This window comes from Rhinichthys klamathensis, unplaced genomic scaffold, assembly GCF_029890125.1.
Source record: "Rhinichthys klamathensis goyatoka isolate OS25496 unplaced genomic scaffold, OSU_Roscu_1.1 h1tg000237l_1, whole genome shotgun sequence".
In the NCBI taxonomy this organism is placed as follows: domain Eukaryota; kingdom Metazoa; phylum Chordata; class Actinopteri; order Cypriniformes; family Leuciscidae; genus Rhinichthys; species Rhinichthys klamathensis.
The window spans coordinates 161279-187977 of NW_026606760.1; the positions used below are offsets into that span (position 1 = coordinate 161279).

The 26699-nt window shown below is 37.3% G+C and overlaps 2 protein-coding genes across 5 annotated transcripts in view; one reads left to right on the forward strand and one right to left on the reverse strand.

Annotated features, from left to right (window-relative positions):
* Positions 1 to 2224, forward strand: part of pde1a (phosphodiesterase 1A, calmodulin-dependent) — a 91855-nt gene extending 89631 nt beyond the window's left edge. For all 3 annotated transcript variants that reach the window (XM_056265646.1, XM_056265645.1, XM_056265647.1), the window contains one exon: positions 1653 to 2224. In XM_056265646.1, the coding sequence (XP_056121621.1) occupies positions 1653 to 1921 (269 nt within the window). In that variant the 3' untranslated portion in view covers positions 1922 to 2224. The remainder of the gene's footprint in view (positions 1 to 1652) is intronic.
* A 4062-nt stretch (positions 2225 to 6286) lies between these two features.
* Positions 6287 to 26699, reverse strand: part of ppp1r1c (protein phosphatase 1, regulatory (inhibitor) subunit 1C) — a 33617-nt gene continuing 13204 nt past the window's right edge. Inside the window, exons 4-7 of one of the 2 annotated variants that reach the window (XM_056265680.1) lie at positions 22102 to 22136; positions 21724 to 21790; positions 7058 to 7213; positions 6287 to 6506 (exon numbers count right to left, since the gene is read on the reverse strand). In XM_056265680.1, the coding sequence (XP_056121655.1) occupies positions 6412 to 6506; positions 7058 to 7213; positions 21724 to 21790; positions 22102 to 22136 (353 nt within the window). In that variant the 3' untranslated portion in view covers positions 6287 to 6411. Of the gene's footprint in view, positions 6507 to 7057; positions 7214 to 9670; positions 10168 to 10851; positions 11056 to 21723; positions 21791 to 22101; positions 22137 to 26699 lie in introns of those variants that run through there. The other variant, XM_056265679.1, reaches the window with a different exon arrangement.

Sequence of the window (26699 nt, forward strand, 5' to 3'; positions counted from 1 at the left end):
AATTCTTACTAGTAAGAATGCAATTGCAGAGCTCTTTAATTCAATTAAAGAGCTCTGCAATTACATTCTTACTAGTAAGAATCGAATTAGAGAGCTCTCTAATCGCAATTGTTACTAGTAAGAATTGAATTAGAGAGCTCTCTAATTGTAATTGCTACTAGTACGAATTGAATTGTAAAGTTCTCTAATTAAATTTTTACTAGTAAAAATGAAATTACTACAAGTAAGGCTGGGTACAATTTAAGCTAAAACGGCTTGCCATACATATCTTTAATTTGTTTTTTTACTAGTAAAAATTCAATTAGAGAGCTCTGTAATTGCATTCTTACTAGTAAGAATTGAATTAGAGAGCTCTCTAATTGTAATTGTTACTAGTAATAATTGGATTAGAGAGCTCGCTAATTGTAATTCTTACTAGTAATAATTGAATTAGAGAGCTCTGCAATTGCATTCTTACTAGTAAGAATTGAATTAGAGAGCTCTCTAATTGTAATTGTTACTAGTAAGAATTGGATTAGAGAGCTCTCTAATTGTAATTCTTACTAGTAATAATTGAATTAGAGAGCTCTCTAATTGTAATTCTTACTAGTAACAATTCAATTATAGAGCTCTCTAATTAAAAATGAATGGAAGTCAATGGAGACATATGACTAGTAAAAATTCATTTGTAGAGCTCTCTAATTGCAATTGTTACTAGTAAGAATTGAATTAGAGAGCTCTGTAATTGTAATTCTTACTAGTAATAATTGAATTAGAGAGCTCTCTAATAATAATTGTTACTAGTAAGAATTGAATTAGAGAGCTCTCTAATTGTAATTCTTACTAGTAACAATTCAATTATAGAGCTCTCTAATTGTAATTGTTACTAGTAATAATTGAATTAGAGAGCTCTCTAATTGTAATTGTTACTAGTAATAATTGAATTAGAGAGCTCTCTAATTGTAATTGTTACTAGTAATAATTGAATTGTAGAGCTCTCTAATTGAATTATTACTAGTAAAAATGTAATTACGACGAGTAAGGCTGGGTACAATTAAAGCTAAAACGGCTTGCCATATTGTAGAGCTAAAATGTAATTACGACGAGTAAGGCTGGGTACAATTAAAGCTAAAACGGCTTGCCATATACTGTGTTTTCAATTCATACTGGCAGTCTGAGGGCGCTGTGTGCACAGTAAAGTCCATATATGGATCACATGAAGAAGAGCCATAATCATGTGACATTCAGGAAGTCCTGACACAACAAAGCTATCAGAGATCGCTGTAAAGTGCAGATAAAGATGTTTTGAAGACAATAAACATGATTGCAATGATATTTGATTTACCTGTGTTCTTCGAGCCATGTCAGGTATTTTCATAATAATAGATTATATGTATAATGTAATGCTAATCGATATAGACTTTCACAATGTGCAGAATACAATAAAATAATATATTTTCTATCAGATTTTTTTATCTGAAGCCAAATCAGATCACAGAAAGTTATTTAAAACACTCGACTTGCACTATAAAGTAAGTTTGGAGCACAAACATGATTTTAATCTCATAAATTGTCGTGAGATTAACAGGTTAAATGATAACACAGCTCTTCATCTCAGCACACGGGGATAATATGGTATCCCAGATCTGATCTCACTTCCTGTCTCTTCCCAGAGTTGGCCAATAAGCAACATGAGAGAATGTCAGACCTGGAAGAGGAGTCCATGAGGAACACACAAGTCACACTGTCCCGCAGCAGTCCAGCCAGAGGGAGTCTCGACTCGGAGTCAAAGTCCCTGAATGAAATTAACAACACGGACTCGACTCACTCGTCCCAGGACTCTCTGGACCAGAGTTCCCAGTCCCCTTTGGAGGGACCGGGTGACGGTTCATCAGAGGAACACAGCTCAGAAACTCTGCCTTGGAACGGTAAAAGAGCCTGACGTCTCACGAACGGTACGGAGCCTGAATGTTTTTAATCAGAAACAGGATGATGTACACAGCATTGTCCTCATTGTATTGTAATGCTATTATACTCTCGGGCTCGGAGGGATAATTGTGCAGACGGACGCGCGGAATGTCCACGGAGCGACTCCTAGAGACGGTAGTGTGCAGTGTTGTCATGGCGACTGTGTTATTGCTGGAGACAGACCTCTATCATCCCTTGAGGAGGATTTAGCAAGTCCCTGAAACGCAACCTATTTGCTTCCCGGGCTTTTTCCTGTTTGTTCAATTAGGTTTTTTCTTTTCTTTTGTAAATTTTTCTTTTTACATTTTTTTTGTAGACTGTGTCGTTATTTATTAAAGATTTCGCAGCTACCCTTTGCACCACAATTAGTTTCCGTATTTTATTCTCGATGCGGTCATGCTTACCAGCTCTTTGCGGCACATTAGGTCAGAATGACTGGAAGATTTTAAGTACTTCATTCTGGCATGATGTGTCTCCGTAGACTTATGAATGTTATCCCCTCCAATTTCCAGAACAATCTATAAAGAGCTTTTTTTTTTATTATTGTAGCATGACACGTATAGTATGTGCAGCTGTAAAATTTGAGTAGAACATGCCGCCTATGAAATCATGAGCCAATTTTTACCTAACAGTAGAGGTACATGTCCTCAAGGGGGCGATATTTCACTTTAACAAACAACGTTGATGTCCCTTCAATCACGCTCTCTAAATGAACAGAACTGTGTCCCTTTAAATCCATACAGTATTTTAGTACAGTGTCTAAATAAATGTTACATACATTTGGCGGTGTTCGGAATGAAATACTAATTTACTATTCACTGAATACTGTGCAGCATGTACTGTTTAAAATAGTGAAACAGGATGCATTTTGTAACAATAAACATTTAAAACAGTAATATGCTCTATTTTGCATTTACAATCTAGTTTTGTGTAAAAACGTGTTAACATTTGGAAGCTAATATTGCATCCTTTTCATGACACTGGAAATGAACAGGTCAAATTTAAGCACATTGCATTGTGGGATACATTATTCAGTGTATGTATACTGCTCATTTGGCAGATGTAGTAGATCATTTCAGAATACTGTGCTCTGTATACATACTTTATAAGATACTACTACAGAAACTGTAAGAGTAGTATGCTTTTCTGAACACAGCCATTCTCAGAATCTCAGAACATGCTAAACATATGCTACCAAATCACTGTATCATGTTTTATAATGTTTATGTGAAAATACAGATTTTTTTTTTTTTTTTTTGCATTATATATGACATAAATGGCCGAAAACAAGATTTTTGTCATTTGTATCTTATTTCAGGTCTGAGGTTTGGGCTGATGTAACACTTGCTGTCGTCACCTTCACACACACAGGTTGAAAGCACATTTGAGCTCAGGGTCGGTTAAATTGTAAAAAGTAAGTTTATTAAACAGAAAGGCGTCAAAAAAGAAGACTGCATCTCACGTAGTCAGGAATGACAGAAACACCTGTAGAATATCTGTTGAAAATGTAACTTGAGAATTGTTTTTTAAGGGTGAAGCATTACATTTTTTTGCATTGACATTATTTTCATTATAATTATGCACATTTGTCCCCAAAGCTGCAAAGGATTCGCGTGTGTGTGTGCATGCGTGCGTGCGTGTGTGTGTGTGTGATTTCTTTTTCTTTAAAATTAAAACCATCATAAATTCAGTACAACAAATACTATAATTGTAAAAAAAAATAATTGTAAGTTAAATGTAAGTTTTTTTTTTGCATTCATATGAATTGTAGAGGGTAATTTTAATTGTCGTGAAAATGTCATCATGCAAAAAAAGACTATTTTTTATGCAACAAAATTTATTTCATTTTTTTGTGGGAAATGTACCTAGACATTTCTTAGTTTTGTGAGATTAACCTATAATTGTTAAGGCTTTATAAACTTTATAAATGTGCTATACTGAAGTCAACAATGAGAGACTGAGACATTTTGTTATTCATACAGTACAGTTGTTGGGAATACTTGTTCAACATTTACTACAGATTTAATGTTTAAAAAACATGAATATGGTGCTGTTAACAAGCCCTCATCTGTTCAAACGCATTTAAAAATTGCCCTGTTATAATGTAGAAATCTCTTCTGACACAACCTTATAAGTGATGAAGGCTGATTATTTTCACATAATTTCATTATTTTCAGTGTGTGTGTCAAAATATCTAAAATAACCTACTAGCCATGTTAGCATCAGGGTTTGAAAAAAACCTTTTCACTCACTGGCATATTTGGCTACTAAATTTCAGAACTTCTACTAGCCAAAACACTACTATCAGAAATAAACCAGATTATTAGTCACAGCTTAGATTTAAATATATTTATTATTAAATCTGATTCTGAATCATTGTATTGCTTTCAGCTTTACGACAGTCGATCAATGTTTGCGGATACCATTCAAATAAAATGGACATAAAAACAAAATTCTATGTGACCACTCATATAGTTGCCAAGAGTTGACCTTTTTGCCCTAAGGTCTTGGACATTTATGAGAACGGGTTGGAAAAAGTGGCCTCTTTATTGACTACTATAGGGCTCTGTCGGAGAGTTAACCTGTCGAACGGCAGACAGTAAGTGCCGTGGACAGTTGTTTATCACACACCAGTCAAGGCGGCGGTCCAAACCAGTGAAACTAATCAGAAGTTCACTTCAAGAATGAACTAAGTGTTGTCAGACTTTGAATTAAGGCATTTGTAAAAAGAGCAAATGGAAAGAGAAAGTGCGATCTATATTATTCCTCTTTGCTATATGAAGTATATTTAGGCTATTCAAGCCACAAACTGTTACTGAAATATGCACAATACACAATATCCTAGGGTGAAGTCACTACATAGGCCTACATATATTTGTCCTAAATTCTTGTGTGTTTTTTTAATGGAAAACTAGCCCTATGTGAGTGATGCTGTGGTGCGGAATGATTTTGAACAGTTGGAGTCATAGTTGGGCTCTGTCAGTGTGTATACGGTCATAGAAAACAATGTGTTCGAATCGAATTTTAATTCTTTCCCCACCATTGACGGAAATTCTATATTCTATAGACGCTATTACACGTCTTTAAGTTCTGAATGAGTACTGAAACCTCCTGATCAAAATAACACAGGCGAATAAGAAGCAGGAACTAGCCATATGTAATCATATAAATAACGCGATCATCAGACAGTATATAAATCAAAACTGCCTATTACTGAATGAAATGTCGACCCAGGGCGAGCTACAGGACTGAAGCTTTCGGTGACACGATCTAGCCTACTCTGTTTCGATGATCATTCTGAATTCGATCTGGATGTAGTCTTTGACAAAAACACATTTTCTCAGCTTTTTGCTCAAAGTGTTGCTTTTTTTTATGAAACTTATCCACATTAAGTGTTGATAAAAAAATAATAATGCATGAATCTAGAGTAAAACGGGTTTTTGTTCAGATATTCATAAAACAACAACAACAAAAAAACTGGCAGTGGTGGCTGACAAAAAAAAAAAAAAAAAAAAAAAAATCTTGGCGGGAATATATTAAAGACGTGGCGTTCTCTGTGTGCGACCCTATATGCATTGTTTTGCAAATGTTTGAGGCTCCTTTTAGGGGAAGGGCTCTGATAGTGATGCCATGCAAAGTGATAGAACATAATTTCTGAATCATAAACCACCAAATTGGCTTGTGTTGATATGGGTTACCCGCCACAGTGGATTTTCACCCACATTTGGTCGGTGTTCATTTCAAACCCTGGTTAGCATGATCAAGCTTTAATTACATGTATGATGCCCACATTTCAGACACTCGTGTCAGAGAGCCGGTGGGCTGTATAACAGCCGTGTGGGACGTCTGCATAAAAAAACGTCATACCTACAAAAATATTGCTTCTGTCAGAGAAAGATTCATCAATGCCGCCTCAGGCTCTTTCCACGTGAAGTGATCAAAAATAATGGTTTCACATTCTTCCCAATGTATTGCTAAATCATCATCGACGGAGCATCCGTTTTCTTACCTACTTTTTTATATTACAACTCATTATGAAATGCAACAACAAGAAAGTTAACATGAAATAAAACACAATACCACAATGTACAATGGTGTGTAAAAAAAAAAAAAAAAAAAAAAAAAAAAGTAAATACTCAAAATTACAGAAGCGTATTGCATTCACAGATAAACAGAGTTGATTTTTTTTCCTCAAGTAAATGCAATACTCTTCCGTACAAAATGAACTACTAACCACTGAAAGTTTAAAGTCTCAGCGTTTTGACACCACGTTTTGGATTGAACAGTATTTTGGAGTGACATCATAACTATATTAATTGTTAACACCTGCGAGATGAAATTTACTTTCAAATTATTTTAATCATTGAAAAAAAAAAAAGTTACATATAAACAAGTTTAAAAAAAAGAAACGGCTCCAAAAGGATATTATAAATGATGTCACTTCCTCATGTCATTCAGCCATTTTTACTCTGCCTGACTGTCTTTCCGTTCTCCGTTGTTCTCCTCTTCCTCCTGGAAAAGTGAAGACGGGTCTGTTTGTTTTTTCAGCACCTTTATGCCTGTGAAGAGATTTGAGCAAGCGTCAGCTTATACCTTTCCATAACAGGTGTGACTCTTAAACCATCACATAACAGCTTACGTACAGTATTTGAATCATAGGCCTACGGTCTGAACAAACCGATGTCAATCTCCTTTGTTCTCGCGCTATAGATTGACCGTTAACTTTAACCACATTTGGCAGTGACTAAATGAAACCTCAAAGATGATGACATTCATAATACTAGAAAGTGTTCTCAAAGTTGACGTGTCAATCATATTCTGCTGCTGTGTGAATGTGGCATTGGGGGTTCTTTTGGTTTTAGCTTCGATTTTCTGAATGCTCAGGTTCAAGTTCACCAAGCGTTCATATGAAAATGAATGGAAGTAAATGGAACAAAAAATATCATGTAAACAGACCTTAACCCAAAACATAACCTTGAAATCTGATTGGTTGATAGCAATGCTGTTCCAGGACCAACAAACAACAAATCAACATAATCTGCAAATCGCAGTGAAAGCTTTTCCTACATGTCACATTTCCATATTTTATGAGCTTATGATCTGGTCCTACCCGGGCCGAATGGTGGCTGGTGCTGGTACGGTGTGTCTTTGCGTCGTGGTGACAGGTCTCCGGGTTCCTCTGACAGTGTGTCCAGGTGTTTCTGAGAGAGTCTCGGAGGAGGATGACTCTCCCTTTCCTCTAGTTGGCTATCGCTGTGCTCTCTACCTGCAGGACGAACACAGCATGAGTCCCAGCATGCAGCAGTCTCAGTGTGACCTGACTTACCTCTTTAGATCCAGTTGACTAAAGTCTAGGTCAAAGTTTCATAGCGATCATCTTTATGCAATAGAGTAAATACAATTAGAGGTTACAATAAGCTCTTTTCTTAAAGGTGATGCGTGTCATTTTTGAGCAAAAAGAACTGCAGAAACGGGCTAATCACAAGCTTCAAACACATATTGCATTGACCATCTTTGTAATGCACCTGCACATTAGAAAATAAATATAAAGTTACCACTCATGTCTACTGGGGACGGACCAACATTTCCGGTCACTCAAGATTGTTTCAATAACATATTTCAAGTCAGCAATCAAATCTCACAAAAGAGGTATCAAATTTTGAATAGAGTGCAACAGTGCCCGCCCACTTTTTCAGAGGCGTTGGTTCCGGAAGTATTTTTTTTTCCATTAATTTCTCCATAGGGATTTTTTAAAAAAGCCTTTGTTAAAGCGTTATAACCAGGCCAACTTGCTAGCCTACAAGGTAAATCACAACATTAATTGCAACTTTGATTTGAAGCAAAAAAAAATAATACAAATGTACAAGAATGTAGGGATGTCCCGATCAGGTTTTTTTGCCCTCGAGTCCGAGTCCGAGTCATTTGATTTTGAGTATCTACCGATACCGAGTCCCGATCCGATACTTATATAATACATAAAAAAAGAATAAAGAAGAGAGAAAAAACAGATCCAGGATGTTCCTTATTTTTTATTTAATTCACCTTATTTTAACATTCAACAACTCTGTTAACAAACAGAGCACTTCTGTGAGGTAGCTTGAACAATCAAGTAATAAATAACATAAAATCTTCACTTTTGGACTTTAGTGCAACAGTAAATATAGAAAAAGTCTATTTTAAAAACAAATAGCACCTCAACTTAAAATACCCGGCAGGCATGTAAACAAAAAATAAAAATGTTTTAAAAGTGTATAAAAAAATAATGAGAATATATATATATACATTAGGGGTGTAACAGTTCACAAAATTTGCGGTTCGGTTCGATACAGCAAAAAGAAAGAAATGCCAGAGAAATTTCCTATTTATTAAAAGAAAAACTATTTTTAAATAAGTTTGAGTTTTCCTACATCTTGAAACTTTCAGGTTTATAAATGGGGGTAATCTTTGAAGGATGAACAAATAATGTTTTGGTAATCACATTAAAAATAACATTTAAATATATATTTATATGCTTTGAATGCTTCTCACTAGATCTCGCAGAAATGTTATTACTTCAGTGGCGAATTCAAATGTTTTCTTCACTGGATCTCTTAGCCAAGTGTCGCTTGATCTCGCGCTGCACAGATGTTGCTGGTCCGAACTGATAAACGGTCCGTGAAGCACAATATAATGAGTAGCGCAGTTTCGTTCCGCTTTCATTACGTTTGCCATTTGATGTCGCCCAACGTTGTGGTGATCGCGCCAGCGCGGATTTTGTCTGCAGGAAAAATGGTCCTAGGAATCGTTCGGTTTGTATGCGTAACGAACCGGAAGCCTCGTACCGAAACGGTTCAATAATTACGAATACATGTACCGTTACACCCCTAATTTACATATATCCGAGTCCTGATCGGGAGATAACGTCCGATTCCGATCGAGTCTGAAACCACGTGATCGGGCCCGATTTCCGATCGCGTGATCGGATCGGGACATCCCTACAAGAATGTGTAGGCTACATAAATGCTTTAGTTAGGGAAAGAACTACAATAAAGCATTGCGAACAGCATAATCAAATTAAAAAACGATGGAGAAATAGAAAACTACTCATTTAAAAATGTTGATTAAATAATATATTTTAAGTTTATTGCAAAATATGCATATTTGTATTTTGAGAGATAAACGATTTGAGATAAACGAGCTATAGAGCTCTTTTGACATGTTTTGCTTGTTTTGACTCTGACTGGTGGATTTTTTGCACAGCATCATGGGTAATGTGGTTTTCCCCCACAAATTCAGCTGTTAAACACGATTATTTAAAAAATAAGTTGAAATAAATATGGTCTTCCGGCATCAACACCAGCAAATCTCATTGTAGCTCACAGCAGTTATAAGTTATTCAAAATCAGTTTTCCTTATGGAAAAAATTAATGGAGTTTTTACTTCCGGAACCCGACTGTTACACACCATAGCCCTATTCTTAAGTAAAAAACAGGTGACACCTTTATCAAAAAGGTGAACTGAAATGCAGGAATTTCATTCTTACCGTCATTCTTTTTCTTCTCTTTCCACACTATCTGCTAGTTTGCACAGAAATGACATTCTTCACCTTAAAGCCTCATTACATGTTTTATAGTACAAATAACAAATTCAGCCTTCATTTATTCATCTGAGAATGAGACAATTTGGAAGTGGAGATGAAGAACCAAAATGACAGTAACATTAGATAAACAGCGCTTACTCAAAATTATTTACATCATTCCTTGTTTTTTTATTTCAAGCTCCAAATTTTTTATTTTATTTCATTGTCTCTACTTTACAAGTGAACCAATACCCATAAAGAAATTGTTACAACTCATCTGAAAGTGCCAAAATATGCTGCCCGCATTTCTGGTGCCACAGATATACATATTGGAAATATTTCAAAATGCCATTTTATCAAATAGAAAAACAAACAGGTCAGATCATTTCAGTACAGATTTCAAAGTGAAGAACAAGCATTACATTTGACACAAATAAAACGAATTCAAGGAAGTCATCACTGGAAGGGAACTTAGAAAGAGCTGAGAAAGTACAATGCATGTATTTAGAGAAAACATGTCTTCTTATTCCAAAGAGTGGAGGGGACAGTAAATGTTTGGGACGGGTCTACGGTGTGCCGGGTACATTATTACGGCTATCGAGAGACAGATGAAGGACTGCTCAAGTTTTTCTGCTCACTTCCTGAGGTGTCTGCTGTGTCTCCTGCATATGAATATACAAAATAATGGATAATAATAATGTTGAAAATAATAATAGAAAAAAGAATGAGGATTTAAAAAAAAAAGTGGAGGAGAGACAGAGACAAAAAAAAAAGTCTTGTCAGTAAAGTCCAGCAGATCTTCTGTCCAAGCAATCAGCTTTTCTTCTACATGCTCGTGCACCAAGAGATTGTTTATGGAGGGTAAAAGCACTCGAAATTAAGTAATAAAATCAATAAATAATTAAATAAATACAAAATAAAGGAACCCGTTTATTTTGCAATGATACAGTCAATAATTCATTTTTGACAATTAAATATCTAAACAATTAAATGTACACATTTATTGTGTAATATTTCATAAAAACACAATTATTGTTAAAACATGTTTATCCACTTATAATACAAAACTAAATCTGCATTTAATAGGCTAGTTTCTGAATGACACCTATGAATCATGCACTTTCGGTACCAGAGATTTTTCATAATAATAAAATATTAATGACATTCAGTAGTTTTTGACAGTAGTTAACATCTTTAAGAATAATAACATTGATTCATGTTTTGATTTATTTAATTCTTAATTGATTTTATTGTTTAATTTAACGTACTTTGGTCCTCCATAATGATTTACATATTTTACCCTGAGATTTAACCTTGTCCCTTCCCAGTTTTTGTTCTGGACTTACCCCCGGCCCCACTGCTGCCTGGCTGCCCCTCAGTACTGACATAAGACTCATTGCCATTGGGCTCTGAGCTGTTGTGATTGGCCCACTGAGCTTCGTTGTCAAAATGCTGTGCTGTGATTGGACTGGGCGTGTCTGGGCTGTCAGAGAGCCCCGCCTCCTGCTGCTCCTGCCTCTGAAAGTGCTGCTCCACCACCAGCTGCAGCTCTGCACTCAACACAGGACACACAGCACAGCGCCACACAGTGGACACAGGCTATCAGCACAGGCGTGCGATGTGACACCTCTGAACCCCATCCAAATCTATGACATCAATCAAAGTACACTCAACGGTCGGCTATGAAATTGAAAATGAATGACTCACGAGATGTATGCATGCTATGTATATCTCAAACCAAAACGTTTTTTGACTTAAAGGAGAGTGTTTATGCATTAAACGTATTTATATTCCCTTTTAAAAACAGTACAATAGGCTTGTTTCATCGGTTGGGCATAGGGCAATATAGAAAAAAGATTTACCACATAATTTTACTATTATTAATACATTAATATATATATACATTTAAATATTTGTCATCACTCAAAATGTCTGAGTGATGACACAAGCGAATTGTTTTGACTCAGTATTCATTAAAATTGAACTCAGTTGAATGAATCAAAGCTGCTAGCTTTAAAGGTGCTCTATGTAACTTTTCTACTGAAATGAATCCTTTTTTTGTGAAGTCTCCGGGTCGGATTTACCGCGAAATCCAACGGATGTGACGTGCATGCGCACTCCCGAGCCTCTCTCCTTATATACAGTCTATTGTAGACGGTCAGGGAGTTACGTCCGGTTAAAGGCGCACGTTTTTCGGCTTATATCTCAGTCAATCTTTGATCAATATTCCCAAGACTCTAATAGTTCGTAGTGCTGGACGGGGCCTTTCGAACGACCCCACCCCCGAGGTCCAACTCGCCCGGCTCCCCGAGTTATAGCCGTTCGAAATCGGGGGTCCCAGCGAACGGCGATCCGGTAGGGGGCATCCCCGAGGCCCGCCACTCTAGCGTTCGGGCAAGGGTTCCCCTGGGACCTCCTCCCCCGAATTTGAGCTCTCTGGGTCTTTGCGTTCCAGAGATACGAGCGATTTTCTTCTGAGATCGTGACGTCACCGGCGTCCGCAATTTTGCTGCGCGCCCGATGGTTTTCTGCTAATATCTCCGCGAAAACACCACCAAAAACTATGGACCTTATATGGTTCTTTTCAGCTCGACTAGATGGTCCCAACGAGCTCGGTGCTCGCCGAATCCGTCTAGTATTCGCCGAGATATTTGCGTAATAGACGGTATTGTCTATGAGTTCGAGCGCTCTTGTAAAATTTGGTTGCAATCTGAAACATCACCACTAGAGGCCGCTAAAAGTTACATAGGGCACCTTTAATGCAGTTTTGTGTACATTAGCGAGCCGCAAGACAATAAAAGATTGAAAAATTAGTCTAATGACAAGCTCTTCAGGTAACTTATAAAATCTCATTAAAATGATCATGATATTCACAATGTTGCTTCATTTTATTTCACCAGCAAAATCAATGCAAATACGCAAAATAAAATCATATACATTCTCAATATATCCCCCAGGCCTAGTTTTATCACCAGCACAGTATTTCTTATTGACGTATCAGAATAGAGAGCTAATGCACTGTAAGCTGATAGCTCTCATGAAGCAGGTCTGAAAGCATCTTAAGAGCTTTCTGAAGGTTTCATCTGCAAACCTGATGATGATGTTGATGCCTAACGCTTACAGTTCTCATTTATACAACATACTCATTGTCAGAAAGACAATGACATAATTTACCAAAGTGTTAAAAAAGATTTAACAATGTTTCCTTGTTTAAGAAAGAATCTACCCTAATCAAAAACTTGAAAAAGCTAAATAAATAAAATCAAGCTACAAAACAGCAATTCCTGAATAATAAACTAACTAAATAGAAGAACTATGATAGACGATAGAGCGCAACAGTCGAGTTACAGCAGAAAAAAATACCATTAATTTTAATCTTAAGATTTAAATAACAAAAATATCACTTGACACAGACGTACCATTAGCTTTGAAGTTGTTCAGTTATGTGAATAAAATTCCACAGAATGCAGAATCAATGTGATTTCAACTGCATTTAAAAAATTATATCACTGCAGAATTCCTGTTGAAGAATGACATACAAATAGGATGTCATTCTTCAAAATGAATTTGGCGACTAAAATTGTATTTTAAATGTAGTTGAAATATATATATATATATATATATATATATATATATATATTCATAATCTAATTTAAATCTGGAAATAAACACAATTGGAATGATTTTAAAAATTTTAAAAACAGAAATTTTCTGAATACGATTTTTTTTTTTGTTGCTTCAATTTAAAGTTTGTGATATAATGATTAATCACAGAGCTGGTTTGTTTAATTCATGACTCTGTTAATTGAAGATTATTTTGAAATCCCTATGGAGAAAACAAATGGGAAAAATGCAATTAAGTTCTGCAATCAAGACCACTAAAAAGTCTGAACTACGTACAGTACACTCAGCAGTTTTACCCTGGAAGGAGTTCAGCTCTCCACTTAAATGGATTTTGTCACTATTCAAAGAAATCTTCCCAAAACTTTTCACAATCTCTGGCTAATGGACAGATTGAAGATCCCTACTTACACAAATGAGGTTTTGACACCACTGAACCACAACTAGCCCACACCAGCAGAGCGAGCAAGCTTGGCATCTCCGCAAATCAGATTGCTTTAGCTGTTTCTGCCCTGCACTGACCCAAACTGGGATGCTGAGTGTTCATTCAAAACTGCTCTGCCAGGCTGTCCATTTGAGGCCATCTCTCTAGAATGATGTATCTCTCTCTCCTCCCCCCCACTCCAATCAATAGCTCAAGCTAATGTGAATTTAGCACGTCCATGCCAGGAAATGGCCTAGTCCATGAGTCAGCGAGGCGGACTTCACCACTCTCCCTCCCCCATCTCATTGTCTAAAACCTCTGCTTTGTCACAGACGTGGCTTGACGGGCAGTGCACATGCTTCATCATGTTGCATGGTGGCACTTATGTGCAGACAACGTGAGTTTGAATCCTGCTCGGGTCATTTTCTGCTCTATACCGCCCCATTAATTGGACAAAAAGAAAGCCGTAACATTAAAACAAGTATTAAAATAAATACTCCATTCATAACATTGCATGTGCACTGATAAGAAAAAGAGAAAAATTAAGATGACACATTTTCACTGGAGCGGAAACATCACAAGAAAAGAGAAACAGTGGCTACATACACACTGCAAAGTTTAAGGAGTGACATCTAGAATTGTCACAATCTTCTAAAATACTAAAATACTGCATAAACTCCACAAATAAATCATAAATAAAGTCGGTATCACTTTACAATAAGGATTCATTTGCTAACAATAGTTAACTACATTATTTGAAGCACCCCTATTATGCTTTTTCAGATTTGACCTTTCATGTAGTGTGTAATAGAGCTGAATGTATGTGCATGAAAAATGAAGTTATTGTCTCCCAAAAGAATGAACTGATTCTGAACTGCCTGAAACGAGTCGTCAGTAATTACACTCTTACTTCCTGCACAAACCTATGTAGGTCTGTGACAAATTTGCATAATGCCAGTCTATGGTCTTCATTGGCTGCCTGTGAACAATGTCTACTTTGATTCGCCCTCAAACACTGTAGTTGTAACCGAGGCCTGGAAGAGTTTGTTTCGTGTTATCAACATGTTAAGAAGACACCGTTTTCTGCACTGCGAAAGCAAATCCACTTTGCATGCACTTCCAAAAGATGAGGGCTCTGTCTCAAACAGATACGGTAAAACCGACGCCATCGTCATTGTTCGTATCACTGTGTGTATCAAGTGCTGAGAAAGATCCAGAGCTGAAATTCAGGTATGGTAACGGACATTTTGTTTCCGACATGGGCTGTAAGCGGTAGACCAATCACAACAGACTGGGCAATCTGACCAATCAGAGCAGAGTAGAAGGAGCGGTTAAGAGAGTGAATCCTTTATCGAACCCTTTCAGACATTGTGAGAGAAGTGATGATGCTGACCTCCAGAACACAACTAGGAACATTTAAAATAGCATAATAGGGGCACTTACAATGAACAAGAGTATTTTTTATTCATTAAAGTTTTAGTTCACCCAAAAATGAAAATTCTGTCATTAATTACTCACCCTCATGTCGTTCCAAACCCGTAAGAATTTCGTTCATCTTTGGGACACAAATGGAGATTTTTTTTTTGATGAAATCTGAGAGCTTTCTGTCCCTCCATTGAAAGTTACGCAACTGAAACTTTGATGCTTCAAAAAGTTCATAAAGAAATCGTAAAATGAATCGATACGAATAGAGCGGTTTCGTCCAAATTTTCTGAAGAGACACGATCGCTTCATATGATGAACAGATTTAATTTAGGTTTTTATTCACATATAAATGTTGATCAGCGAACATAAACAGAAGCTTGCTTGAAGTGCGAGAACAAACCTCATTGGTTCTTACAGAAGCTCAAACGTGCTGCGTAACACGAGAATGAACCTCATTGGTTCTTACAGAAGCTCAAGCGTGCGGCGTAACACGAGAATGAACCTCATTGGTTCTTACAGAAGCTCAAGCATGCTGCGAAACACGAGAATGAACCTCATTGGTTCTTACAGAAGCTCAAACGTGCTGCGTTACACGAGAATGAACCTCATTGGTTCTTACTGAAGCTCAAACGTGCTGCGTTACACGAGAATGAACCTCATTGGTTCTTACAGAAGCTCAAACGTGCTGCGTAACACGAGAATGAACCTCATTGGTTCTTACAGAAGCTCAAACGTGCTGCGTTACACAAGAATGAACCTCATTGGTTCTTACTGAAGCTCAAACGTGCTGCGTTACACGAGAATGAACCTCATTGGTTCTTGCAGAAGCTCAAACGTGCTGCGTAACACGAGAATGAACCTCATTGGTTCTTACAGAAGCTCAAACGTGCTGCGAAACACGAGAATGAACCTCATTGGTTCTTACTGAAGCTCAAACGTGCTGCGTTACACGAGAATGAACCTCATTGGTTCTTACAGAAGCTCAAACGTGCTGCGTAACACGAGAATGAACCTCATTGGTTCTTACAGAAGCTCAAACGTGCTGCGTTACACAAGAATGAACCTCATTGGTTCTTACTGAAGCTCAAACGTGCTGCGTTACACGAGAATGAACCTCATTGGTTCTTACAGAAGCTCAAACGTGCTGCGTTACACGAGAATGAACCTCATTGGTTCTTACAGAAGCTCAAACGTGCTGCGAAACACGAGAATGAACCTCATTGGTTCTTACAGAAGCTCAAACGTGCTGCGTAACACGAGAATGAACCTCATTGGTTCTTACAGAAGCTCAAACGTGCTGCGTAACACGAGAATGAACCTCATTGGTTCTTACAGAAGCTGAAACGTGCTGCGTAACACGAGAATGAACCTCATTGGTTCTTACAGAAGCTCAAACGTGCTGCGTAACACGAGAATGAACCTCATTGGTTCTTACAGAAGCTCAAACGTGCTGCGTAACACGAGAATGAACCTCATTGGTTCTTACAGAAGCTCAAACGTGCTGTGTAACACGAGAATGAACCTCATTGGTTCTTACAGAAGCTCAAACGTGCTGCGAAACACGAGAATGAACCTCATTGGTTCTTACAGAAGCTCAAACGTGCTGCGTTACACGAGAATGAACCTCATTGGTTCTTACAGAAGCTCAAACGTGCTGCGAAACACGAGAATGAACCTCATTGGTTCTTACAGAAGCTCAAACGTGCTGCGTTACACGAGAATGAACCTCATTGGTTCTTACTGAAGCTCAAACGTGCTGCGTTACACGAGAATGAACCTCATTGGTTCTTACAGAAGCTCAAGCGTGCTGCGTAACACGAGAATGAACCTCATTGGTTCTTACAGAAGCTCAAACGTGCTGCGAAACACGAGAATGAACCTCATTGGTTCTTACAGAAGCTCAAACGTGCTGCGAAACACGAGAATGAACCTCATTGGTTCTTACAGAAGCTCAAACGTGCTGCGTAACACGAGAATGAACCTCATTGGTTCTTACAGAAGCTCAAACGTGCTGCGAAACACGAGAATGAACCTCATTGGTTCTTACAGAAGCTCAAACGTGCTGCGTAACACGAGAATGAACCTCATTGGTTCTTACAGAAGCTCAAACGTGCTGCGAAACACGAGAATGAACCTCATTGGTTCTTACAGAAGCTCAAACGTGCTGCGAAACACGAGAATGAACCTCATTGGTTCTTACAGAAGCTCAAATGTGCTGCGTAACACGAGAATGAACCTCATTGGTTCTTACAGAAGCTCAAACGTGCTGCGTAACACGAGAATGAACCTCATTGGTTCTTACAGAAGCTCAAACGTGCTGCGTTACACGAGAATGAACCTCATTGGTTCTTACAGAAGCTCAAACGTGCTGCGAAACACGAGAATGAACTTCATTGGTTCTTACAGAAGCTCAAACGTGCTGCGAAACACGAGAATGAACCTCATTGGTTCTTACAGAAGCTCAAACGTGCTGCGTTACACGAGAATGAACCTCATTGGTTCTTACAGAAGCTCAAACGTGCTGCGTAACACGAGAATGAACCTCATTGGTTCTTACAGAAGCTCAAACGTGCTGCGTAACACGAGAATGAACCTCATTGGTTCTTACAGAAGCTGAAACGTGCTGCGTAACACGAGAATGAACCTCATTGGTTCTTACAGAAGCTCAAACGTGCTGCGTAACACGAGAATGAACCTCATTGGTTCTTACAGAAGCTCAAACGTGCTGCGAAACACGAGAATGAACCTCATTGGTTCTTACAGATGCTCAAACGTGCTGCGAAACACGAGAATGAACCTCATTGGTTCTTACAGAAGCTCAAACGTGCTGCGTAACACGAGAATGAACCTCATTGGTTCTTACAGAAGCTCAAACGTGCTGCGTAACACGAGAATGAACCTCATTGGTTCTTACAGAAGCTCAAACGTGCTGCGTAACACGAGAATGAACCTCATTGGTTCTTACAGAAGCTCAAACGTGCTGCGTAACACGAGAATGAACCTCATTGGTTCTTACAGAAGCTGAAACGTGCTGCGTAACACGAGAATGAACCTCATTGGTTCTTACAGAAGCTCAAACGTGCTGCGTAACACGAGAATGAACCTCATTGGTTCTTACAGAAGCTCAAACGTGCTGCGTAACACGAGAATGAACCTCATTGGTTCTTACAGAAGCTCAAACGTGCTGCGAAACACGAGAATGAACCTCATTGGTTCTTACAGAAGCTCAAACGTGCTGCGAAACACGAGAATGAACCTCATTGGTTCTTACAGAAGCTCAAACGTGCTGCGAAACACGAGAATGAACCTCATTGGTTCTTACAGAAGCTCAAACGTGCTGCGTAACACGAGAATGAACCTCATTGGTTCTTACAGAAGCTCAAACGTGCTGCGTAACACGAGAATGAACCTCATTGGTTCTTACAGAAGCTCAAACGTGCTGCGTAACACGAGAATGAACCTCATTGGTTCTTACAGAAGCTCAAACGTGCTGCGAAACACGAGAATGAACCTCATTGGTTCTTACAGAAGCTCAAACGTGCTGCGAAACACGAGAATGAACCTCATTGGTTCTTACAGAAGCTCAAACGTGCTGCGTAACACGAGAATGAACCTCATTGGTTCTTACAGAAGCTCAAACGTGCTGCGTAACACGAGAATGAACCTCATTGGTTCTTACTGAAGCTCAAACGTGCTGCGTTACACGAGAATGAACCTCATTGGTTCTTACAGAAGCTCAAACGTGCTGCGTTACACGAGAATGAACCTCATTGGTTCTTACAGAAGCTCAAACGTGCTGCGAAACACGAGAATGAACCTCATTGGTTCTTACAGAAGCTCAAACGTGCTGCGAAACACGAGAATGAACCTCATTGGTTCTTACAGAAGCTCAAACGTGCTGCGTTACACGAGAATGAACCTCATTGGTTCTTACAGAAGCTCAAACGTGCTGCGAAACACGAGAATGAACCTCATTGGTTCTTACAGAAGCTCAAACGTGCTGCGAAACACGAGAATGAACCTCATTGGTTCTTACAGAAGCTCAAACGTGCTGCGTTACACGAGAATGAACCTCATTGGTTCTTACAGAAGCTCAAACGTGCTGCGTAACACGAGAATGAACCTCATTGGTTCTTACAGAAGCTCAAACGTGCTGTGTAACACGAGAATGAACCTCATTGGTTCTTACAGAAGCTCAAACGTGCTGTGTAACACGAGAATGAACCTCATTGGTTCTTACAGAAGCTCAAACGTGCTGCGTAACACAAGAATGAACCTCATTGGTTCTTACAGAAGCTCAAACGTGCTGCGAAACACGAGAATGAACCTCATTGGTTCTCACACGTCAAGCGAACATGCTCGAGCTTCCGTTTACCACAAAGTGTCAGCTGATGAATGTTTATATGCGAATAAAAGCATAAATTCAATCAGTTCATCATGTAAAGAGATCGAGTCTCTTTAGAAAATTTTGACTTAACCGCTCAATTCATATGGATTAGTTTTATGGTCTCTTTATGAACTTTATGAAGCGTCAAAGTGGTAGTTGTGTAGCTGTCAATGGAGGAACAGAAAGCTCTCAGATTTAATCAAAAATATCTTCATTTGTGTTCCGAAGGTGAACGAAAGTCTTACGGGTTTGGAACAACATGAGGGTGAGTAATCATGACAGAATTTTCATTTTTGGGTGAACTATCCCTTTAACATTCTCAAAGATTAATAAATGCTGTAAAACACACATTGCTCATTGTTAGTTCATGTTAGCTAATAATGCATTAAGTAATGTTAACAAATGAAACCTTATTGCAAAGTGTTACCATAAAATCATTGCAGCTGAAAATCAGGAAAGAGCAAACACAAAATGAATCTCCAGCTATTTGATTCAAAAATACCTAAACAATCAAAAATTGAAATAAAATTAAATCTGAAAAGCTGTTAACTACATGTAATTAACTGTGCAAAAAAACTAAAGTCTTTTTGAATTAAGCTTATAAAGGATACATTTTACGAATGAACATGCTTTTTAATGAAGAACTATATGGTCAAATGCAGTTTACTCTCTTATTATATCCTATTATATCATTATAGTTGAAAAGTCTGAGACCACATTAAAGTCTGGGATTTAGAATCTAATTTAAAACTGAAAATATATTTTGTATATATATTTAAAAAATATTAAGGAAATGTTCTTTTTAAATTTGAAACACTGCACTATTTCTAGGCCACTAATCAAATAATTACATTTGTGAAATTGTGACTCTCAGATGTCATTGCTTCCAATGAAGCTCAAGATGCTCTGAATTATTCTCAAATCATGCTGGAAAAAAGCACATGCTGCAAAATAGACGCATATTCAGTATGCTGTCAGACCTCTGGGAGTGTATGTGGTTGAGAGCGGAGGAACTGTGTTAATATTAGCGACTGATCCATAAGCACGAGCAGTGTGAGTCTGTTGAGTGGGCTGCATGTGTGGGTCACTGGATGCAAATCACCGCCTCCATCGGTGAAATATGTGTAGTGTGAATGTTAATGGAGAAGATGGCATGGCTGAGTGAGTAAGTGTACTGTGGATCAAACACACAGATGGCATAGACAGATCATTCCTACTATGCAGTACATTTATTGCATTAATATAGTCTTTTTTAAAAGATTGAGATTGCTTAATAATTACCGGTAAGTTAATTTGACACAATGTTCTCAAACTTTTGAGCTGATGTTGTTATTTTTAATTGATTATCAGTTTATAGATTTCTCCTGTGTCCTGTCATTAGAATCACTTTCCATCCTGTTAATCTTTTGTAAAATTCTTATAACTACAAAAAAAAAAGAAAAAAAAAAAGACATAATCCTTCAGGAGGTGACATCCTTTAGAGAGAAAACAACAGCCCAAAAAATTATAATAACAGTGTAATACCCATGTCATTATACAAATTTGTGTCCTTATAAATCATATAAACACACACACACACACACACACACAAACACACACGCACGAACGCACGCATGCACGCACAAATAACTAAATAAATAGGATGAAGAATAAAAGTCATAATGAAAAAATTTACATTTCTGCATATCACAGTGTTATTTTAGTATAATTGAGATAATATATAGTTTTTATTAATATTTTGAATAGTTTTTATTTCTATATTTTCCGTTTTCATTTCAATTTTACTTAAAATTTGAATAATTTTGTTGAATTTCTTTTTATTTCAATTCTAGTTACTGTAGTTAAATTAAATAAAAATGTGAAATGTTGCCTTTGCAATTACCTGAAATAAAATTAACTATTAAGAAAAACGTATTTTATTCAATATTAAAAAACTGTAAACATTTTTAAAAAAAAATTCAGTTGAGTTTATTTTCTCAACTGTATAAATATATATAACTGTATAAATATATATATAATTGTATAAATATTAAATGCATTATTTGACTTGAGCATGATGGTATCGATATTATTAACGGTGTAGAAAAATATGAAAGTTTAGCTAACTCTCAATCATCACTGAGACATTTGTTCATCATATTAATTTTCTAGCTATTGTATAAATAGTATAAAAAAAAGTATTGAGTTTGGTCAAGGCCTTTTTTCTAAAAGTCTGGTGTATCCCTTTATAAAAATACTACCGTAAATTCTGACACGAGCACATACATTTTTTAAGAGCTCAAAAGGTACTGCATAACAGGAATGACTCATGGTTACGTAAGAGCCTGAAACGTCACATTATGCAGATGGTGTATATGGTACCTCTCATGGTCGGTGGCGTGTAGACGCTCTGTTTCCTCTGGGCTGGAGACAGCTGGGCACTCTGGGCCTGGCGTGGACAGTGGAAAAGCACAGCGTGAGAGAGGGGATCTGATTTCACGCAGACTCTATTTCAGGAGCTTTGCTCCAGCAGGTAATCAATGACAACTGCATCAGAACTCCATCCATCTCGCAGGAAAGCATCTCAGCATAGAGAGCTGTGCAGAGAAGCACCCGGAGGCTTAGCTTACATACCGCCACGTCCACTAAGACGGCTGGAAAGGAATGGCGTGTGATGTCTGATACGGTGTGAGTGAGGAAGATCAAATCTAATGCTCGTGTTAAGTGCTGGGTTCTCTGTTATTGCTTTAGAGTACTCACCTCTGTTTGATTTCCTGTAGTCTGCTTGTCATCTCCTGGAGGGGAAAAATCAACAGAGGGACTTACTGTTTTCTGTGCTTTATAGATGCAGAAAATGTAGCTAAAAAGTAACAGCGCTCAAAAAAGATACTACATTATAAAAAATAGAGTTCTCTATTGGTATCTACTGTATGGTTCCGTGAAGAACCTTTAAAATCCACGGAACCTTTCCATTTATTTAAAGGTTCTTTAAGGTGGAAAAAGGTTCTTTAAATGATTAAAACGTTCTTTACACTTAGAAAACAGTCGTTCTTTTAAGAATTGTTCACTGAAAGTTTCTTCAATGACACAAAAAAGGTTCTTATATGGCATCACTGTGAAATATCCCTTTTGGAAACTTTTATTTTTAAGAGTTCCAAAGTTTGGGGTCAGTAGGATTTTTGGTAACACTGGTTTGATGGTTCACTTTAGACATTCTACTAAGTAACTTTGCAATCACATGTCAAATACTCTGCTTAATATCTGCTAACACTTTATTGTGATGCTCCCCCAACTGACATTGGACTGACTATGGGCCCTATCTTGCACTCGGCGCAAATGACTTTGTACACTGACGCATGTATCATTCCTATTTTGCACCCGCGCAAAGCGGACTTTTCCCTCCACAGACACACGTCGGTTAACTAAGAAATACACTTGCGCTCCCCGGGGCGGTTCAGCGCAAAGAGGAGGCGTGTTCCGGCGCAAACTTTCCCTCATGCTATTTTGCTGTTCTATAAAACAATTGGCCACTGACCAGAAAAAACCTAGTCTAAAGTCAGTGGCGCGTTGCGCGTTGTTCATTATGCTATTTTAAGGGCGCATGCTTGGCCATAATCAATGTAGCGTGTGCACAACGCGCATACACGTTGATTCTCTCATCTAAGCAGCAGTTTTCATTTTTGCAAATCATACATTATTACGATAGATAGATGGATAGATGGATAGATGGATAGATAGATAGATAGACAATTTATTATAAAAGCATACATGTAGCTTACACATTTACCCAAATTATCATACGCCTGTTTAACAGAAGTTAATTTGGGTGGGTTTCTCCATCCCCAGTGTCACTTCTCGGTGTTTTACGGCCCTGACGAGAACATTGCTCTCCTCGGCTGTGAACCGCTCCTGGCGCGCGCCTGGCAAATCCGCCGTTATAATAGGAATCCGCTTTAGAACAAGCGCGCCTGCTCTTAAAGGGAATGTGAGATGACGCTCTGATTGGTTTATTTCACGTTACGCCCAAACCACACCTATGAATAATGAAGCTACTTCAGACCAACCCCTTTTAGATTTGCGCCAGGCGCAAGAGGCATTTATCCCGCCGGGAAAATAGCAACAGCGCCGGGATCCGCCCACAAAGTTACTTGCGCTTTGCGCTTTGACACTTGCGTTTCAGATCGTTAAAATAGGGCCCTATAAGTCACTTTGCAGGTAAATGTCAACTTATTTTACTAACCTGAACACTAACCTAACAGTCTACTAATACTCTCATGAGAGATAGTTGGCAAATCTATATGTCTAAAGTGGACTATAAAGTGCCACCCAATTTGTTAATCTTTTTATTTTTTAGCAAGGATGCAATAAAATGATCAAAGGTAACAGAAAATACATTTATAATGTTACAAAGAATTTATATTTCAAATAAATGCCTTTCTTTAAAAATAAATAAATAAATAAATCCTGAAAAAAATGTATCACAGTTTCCACAAAAAGATTAAGCAGCAAAACTGTTTTCAACATTATTAATAATAAGTAGAGATGCACCGATTGCAATTTTCTTGGCCGAATGCCCTTTCCGATTTTCTTTCGAAGAATTATACACAAACAAAAATCTACTTTTCTTCAATACAAAATTTTATTTTTGTAAAAAAAAAAAAGTCAAAAGTCAAACACAATTTCAAACAACAGCACAAATAAATGCCATAGAATAAAGAGAAATATGAAATAAACACAGCTTTAAGTTTTTCTGGTGGGTATATTCAGGTTAAAATTGTTGTGCCAGTTTTGCTTGGTAACTTTTACAACACCTGGTTTGTACTGTAAGTTCTCATAGTTGCATCTTAAAGAAGCACACAGAGTAGTGGGGAAAAGTTGCCGGTATTTGCTGGCATATTAAATATTAAAGTGATTAAATCCCTGTGAGCGCTGTACAAAAATGGGCATGGGGCTGCACACACAATGTGACAGTTCAGTGTAAGCCAGCAGGGTGAAGCTACCAGCCTAGGTCATGTGATCTTCCAAAAAAGTCATTTAATTACTTGACCTTTCATATTTCTCATGAGTCAAGATGAAGACACATAAACAAGGTCTTAATTTAAAAATTGTAATGGATAGTTCACCCAAAAAATTTAAATTGTAATTTAATCTCCCTCATGTCATTCCAAACCCATAAATATTTCATTTTCAGAACACAAATTATCTTTTTTTTCTCCCAGATTTCATTAAAAAGTATCTTTATTTGTGTTCTGAAGATGAATGAAAGTCATGAGGGTCACTAAAACTCATAACTCAAATTCATAAAAGCAAATGTGCAATGTCAGTTGGTGTAGAAGAACCATAAAAACATATTATTTAACTTTGAATTGTTTGATTGTAAATGTGATTAACCTTTTTTTCATTGATTTGTTATGGATGTTTGAATCTCTTAAGTTACTAGTGTAATATGTTCTTGCAAAAGGCAAAAGGCAATCGGTTTGCAAGCTTTTAACAAGTAAATCCAATTGCTGTTCAAGTAAATACAACCGAGAAATACCAAGTTGCAGGAAATGTTACATTAGTTAGCTCAACTTAAATTGTTGTTTGGAAAACACACATAGTATATTGCACTGGAAATTATTTAGTTGCTGAAAATAATAATTCTGAGTTACTTGAACTCGTAAGTGTACAACACTAAAAAAGCATTTGTTAGTACATGTGCCGGTATCAAATTTTCATGCTGCGATTAATTGATTGAGCTTTTATCACGGTATACGGTATTATCACGATATTTTAATTGCACAAGAGAAACAGACGGATTGGGGGTATCTAAAAAAAACTTGCATCACAATGTGTAATTGTGATTGTCAAAACATTAATTTTATTTTTTAGTGACAACATGTTATAATGTTTACATGGTTACTGAGGCTACTGTTTGTATTATTGCTTAACACAATTTTCATGATTTCAATTAAATTCTTGGATTTAATTTCAATCTTGATTCAATATTGACTCATTTGGATAAATATTAGGTAGGCTACAGTAGATAGCCTGCATTTAAATGTTTCTCGAGAAAAAATATATCTCACATAATGCTGTAAACGAGAAATTAAATATAATGCATACAATATAAATATAATAATAATATAAATATAAAAATGTAATATGCCGTAATTTTCATTATAATAACAATTATATAATGACAAGTAAACATATATTAAAATAATATAGTGCACATATTTAGCAAAATACTCCTCTCTATAGCTATTTTCTTATAGTCAACTAACATTAAATGGCTTTCCTGAGGTAAATGTAACGTTCTGTGACATACTTGTTCTCCTGCAGTGTTATTGACCTCTTTCCGTGGTTGAAAAACACTGATTGATCGAAAGTACGTACCTTTCGGTGGTTTGTACTGTATCTTTAATAAAAAGTAACAGATGATCGGTTTACTTGATCTGAGGCGCGCGATCTGTCACGTCACATTTACAAGCACCAAAACAGTATTTATTGTCTGAATTTCGTTATAAAACCTGAGAGCTGATATTTTTTTCATATCAAAAGTAACCTGCTCTGTCTAGTCTGTCGGTGTCAGTGTCCTCTTTGCTCCGCGATTTTTCTCTGCGTGAGAAAATGGATGTGTGGCGCGAGACCGTGTGAAAGTGTCAATTGCGTGAGTCTCAAGCTGAATGCGTGAGAGTTGGCAGCCATGCGGGGGATAAATAGTCGGCAGCGTTCCTCCTTCCGCCGTGCTTCTTCTCCATGTGAGGATTGTTTACATTAGACTAGAGTGCGCACTGCATGCACACAGTGCTTATACATGTGATGTGGGGATTGTTTACATCAAAGTGCGCACGTGTTTTGCGCAGCATACGCATTGTTTTTTTAAGCGGTTGATGGAAAATAAGCTGATGCGCGTTCTAAAAATCTAAATTCGGATCTATTATTTTTCACGGTATTTCGAAGTCCCCGCGATAACAATATCGTGCATATTCATCACCGCGATTTATCGCATTACCGAATACCGGCACATGTCTTTTCACTTGTTTTTTGGAATTTACAATGTAATATGTTTCACGATGGAAACAATCTGTGCTTCATTTATTCTAAATTTAGATATCCACAAATTCTGTTAAAGGACATTAGGGGTAAAGCCAAATTTAGACCAATTATGTCTTATTTGATCCAAGAATGGAATGTGTTAGGTGACTAACAAAATTAGATTTTAGATTCCACTCCCAAGTTTCTTTTTCATAATGCAAACTGCTTTTAGGAGCCCGACCCATTTCTTTCCCTGACTGCACTAAGTGGGGCTTATACATTATTTCAGATGTTGAAAAGTGGGGATATTTGTTCATTTCAGGGCTTGAAAGACCAAT